The sequence below is a fragment of the Sinocyclocheilus rhinocerous genome, unplaced genomic scaffold (assembly GCF_001515625.1).
Source record: "Sinocyclocheilus rhinocerous isolate Xijiao unplaced genomic scaffold, SAMN03320098_v1.1 scaffold375, whole genome shotgun sequence".
Taxonomy (NCBI): Eukaryota; Metazoa; Chordata; class Actinopteri; order Cypriniformes; family Cyprinidae; genus Sinocyclocheilus; species Sinocyclocheilus rhinocerous.
The window spans coordinates 225,697-229,378 of record NW_015630043.1 but is presented as its reverse complement, the minus strand read 5'-3'; the positions used below and the strand labels follow the sequence as shown (position 1 = coordinate 229,378).

At 42.2% G+C, this 3,682-nt stretch overlaps 1 protein-coding gene across 1 annotated transcript in view; it reads left to right on the top strand.

The window, feature by feature from the left end:
- The first annotated feature begins 1,670 nt into the window (after nucleotides 1-1,670).
- LOC107739901 (leucine-rich repeat and fibronectin type-III domain-containing protein 5) overlaps nucleotides 1,671-3,682 on the top strand; it is an 11,038-nt gene continuing 9,026 nt past the window's right edge. Inside the window, exon 1 of the mRNA XM_016552146.1 lies at nucleotides 1,671-3,076. Coding sequence (XP_016407632.1) covers nucleotides 1,689-3,076 — 1,388 coding nt within the window. The 5' untranslated portion in view covers nucleotides 1,671-1,688. The remainder of the gene's footprint in view (nucleotides 3,077-3,682) is intronic.

The following is a 3,682-nucleotide window of genomic DNA, read 5'->3' as shown; positions in this document are numbered from 1 at the left end:
TCATTACATACTCAACTCAGCATAATTATATAATTAAATATAATACAGTTGCCCCCACTGGATCAGGGTCTTGCAAAAGTGTTCCCTGTTCACACACGGTCATTATGAAACAGCTCTTCTGCGCACCCACACAGTTCTAATGGAGAGTGAAGGACTCTACAGTAGGAAAGAATGAGTCACACACCTTCGAGAGAAGTGTGAGAAAGTGAGACAAGGAAGATGTTGTGTTAAAACCCTTGAAATCGAAGATGAAAAGAGCATATTGGGTTTAGAATGAATTAATGTTGTTCTTAATTTGCCACTAATAAAGTGAAGTGTTAAAATAGTTCCTGTAGTGTGCATGACGTTTGTTAGCCATGTGTATTGCCTGAAATAAACCCACACTCCTTTAGAGACTGCATCGATCTATTTTGAGCGGTGTTGCCATGAGCACTTATTATAAGCTACTTTGGGCCTATTTTTTTATAAAGTTGCTTATAAATATGGGCAAGTGGTTGCATTTTTGGGCTTATTTCCAGTCGTGTATGTGGACTAGCTAGTGATTAGCGGCCATATCACAATAAAGTGTGACTAACCACTAATCACAGCTGTCAAATCTCCCCACCTGCTGTTCAAACTGCACTTTATATCAGTGTTTTCAAACTGGGGTCTGCAGACCCTCAGGGAGCTGCAAGTGATGCTAGGTGGTCTGTGAAATTAATGTGTATTTTTAAAGTAATTAGAAGAAAGCAAATATACATATAGCTTTGTGAAAGAAGCAAATCCTTTGCACTGTGAATATGTGCAAGCATAGTTTGTGTTTGTGTCCCAGGATACAACACAGAAAGTGTTTCTCCATAAAAAAATAAAAAAAAAATATTTCTTTTATATTTTAATATTAAGTGAAAAAAGAAGAAGAAAATATTCTGTTGTAGTACAAGGTATTTTCCAGGTAATACTTTAATCAGTTGTTTTGGGTTTAGCACAATGACCTGTAAGTCCATAATTTAATTTGCGAAAACACTTTGCCTTTATAATATCACGCTTTTATTTTATTTTAGTTGTTTTTTTTACACACAGTATAAATGGGTCTTTATACATGAAAATATGTATATAATAATACTGCTTTTAAATTTAGCTAAAAATGCTTGATACACTGGTCTGAAAACAAACAAACAAAAAAACTTCCTTTAGCTGTCAAAATAATTAATATTTTTTTGTTTTAGTTTTAACTACATATTGACTTAGAGTCTGCACAAGCATGGGAAATATTCCTAATTAACGCTGCAAGAGAATGATCTGACAAAAATGATTTTTGGTGAGTCACTTATTTTGGACATGTTTTATCAGAGCAGGATGCTTGTTTTTCTTTTCAGATCTGGCAACATTGATTTTGAGCTTGGGAATGTTACTGCTGTGTTACAAAACTGCTGATTTCTTACATCTGACACTGGGTTTTGTTTGTGCAAGATGAACTGTTTATCACACTTCCTGAAATGACTGCTTGATAACCAATGGCCTGCTGTTATCACATGCATTATGGGTGCGCAAAGCACTGGTGTTTGATAAACATCTACAAATGCAATTATGCTCTAACTGAATAAATGCCTACTTTGCTTAAAATTGTAGTTCAAAGGCACAGTAGCATATTAATCACACGCTTCATCTTTTTCTCTCTCGTTTCCCTAGGTGTAAAAACCTGATTTACAATGGAAAAACTGCTTGTCTGCTTGTTGGTTATTGGAATGGCAGTGAAGGCCCAGATCTGTCCGAAGCGCTGCGTCTGTCAAGTTTTATCCCCCAACCTCGCAACACTCTGTGCCAAAAAAGGGTTGCTCTTTGTTCCGCCCAACATTGACAGGCACACCGTGGAGCTCCGGCTAGCTGATAACTTTGTCACCAGCATAAAACGGAAAGACTTGGCCAACATGACCAAGCTGGTGGATCTTACTTTGTCAAGGAATACAGTAAGTTACATCACTCCACATGCGTTCGCGGACTTGGAGAACCTACGAGCCTTGCATCTGGACCACAACCGGTTGACGCGAATAGCCAATGATACCTTCAATGGCATGTCTAAACTGCATCACCTGATTCTGAACAACAACCAACTGACCCTCATCCACATGGGAGCCTTTAACGACCTACTAGCCCTCGAAGAACTGGACTTATCCTACAACAATCTGGAGACCATCCCCTGGGAGGCCATTCAAAAGATGACCAGCCTACACACTCTTAGTCTGGACCACAACATGATCGAATACATTCCTGAGGGGACTTTTTCCCTCCTACAGAAGCTCAACCGCTTGGACGTGACCTCCAACAAGCTCCAGAAGCTTCCACCGGACCCACTTTTCCAGCGGGCGCAGGTTCTGGCCACGTCTGGCATACTGAATCCCTCCTCTTTCGCTCTGAGCTTTGGAGGAAATCCTTTACACTGCAACTGTGAGCTGCTGTGGCTTCGGCGGCTCAATCGCGAGGACGACCTGGAGACCTGCGCCACACCTTCGCACCTTTCTGGACGCTATTTCTGGTCCATCCCGGAGGAGGAGTTCCTCTGCGAGCCGCCCCTTATCACCCGCCACTCTCACGAGATGAGGGTCCTGGAGGGCCAACGGGTTGCGTTGAAGTGCAAAGCCAGGGGAGATCCAGAACCTGCCATTCACTGGATATCTCCCGATGGGAAGTTGGTTTCAAACTCGTCACGCACCCTGGTTTACAACAATGGCACATTGGACATCCTGATAAGCACAGTAAAGGACACAGGCTCTTTCACATGCATTTCCTCGAATCCCGCCGGGGAGGCCCACCAGACCGTGGAGCTGGTCATCATCAAGCTTCCACACATTAGCAACAGCACCAATAACATCCAGGAGCCTGACCCGGGCTCTTCTGACATCTCCACTTCGACAAGGGCAGGAGCAAACGGCAGCAACCACACCGGCGATGCCAAGACCAGCTCCGATAAGAGGGTGGTTATAGCAGAAGCCACTTCGTCCACAGCACTCATTAAATTTAACTTCCAGAGGAATATACCTGGAATACGCATGTTTCAGATTCAGTATAATGGAACCTACGATGACTCTCTTGTTTACAGGTGAGAAATACTTACTTTTACATTTATGCATTTAGCAGATGCTTTTATCCAAATCAACTTACCGAAGAAGAGTATTTGTATTATACAATGCCAGGTTTATTAGAAAAGTATATTATTAGGAAGTAAGCTAGATGTTTATCCATTTTTAGTGGATTTTGAACAGTTGTTGTTAGTCATTGTTTAGTTTTTTTTTGTTTTTTTTGTGCTGTTTCTTTGTTCGTTTTGCTTGTTTGGCTTTCACTGCAAAAAAATGATTTTCTTCCTTAGTATTTTTGTCTTGTTTTATAGTATAAATTAGAGATACACCGATCGATCTGCCAGGGATCGGAATTGGCCGATTTTCCTCATGATCGGCCCGGATCCGGGATCGGCCGATCAGTCTCACTTCTTTCCGAGCCGGTCCGTTTTGTTACCAGCGGCACAGGCAATAACGTCAGCCGCGCATTCTCGCTCTCTTCTCTCTGACGACCCCTTCTCTCTCACACACGTCTCATTCGCTCCGTTAAATAGTGCTTGTATTGCGCATTATTCTAGTCATTCCCGCAGGTTTCGCGCTTATACCAAACACGCGCGCACCACCACTGATCTATATTAGTGGAGCGCACA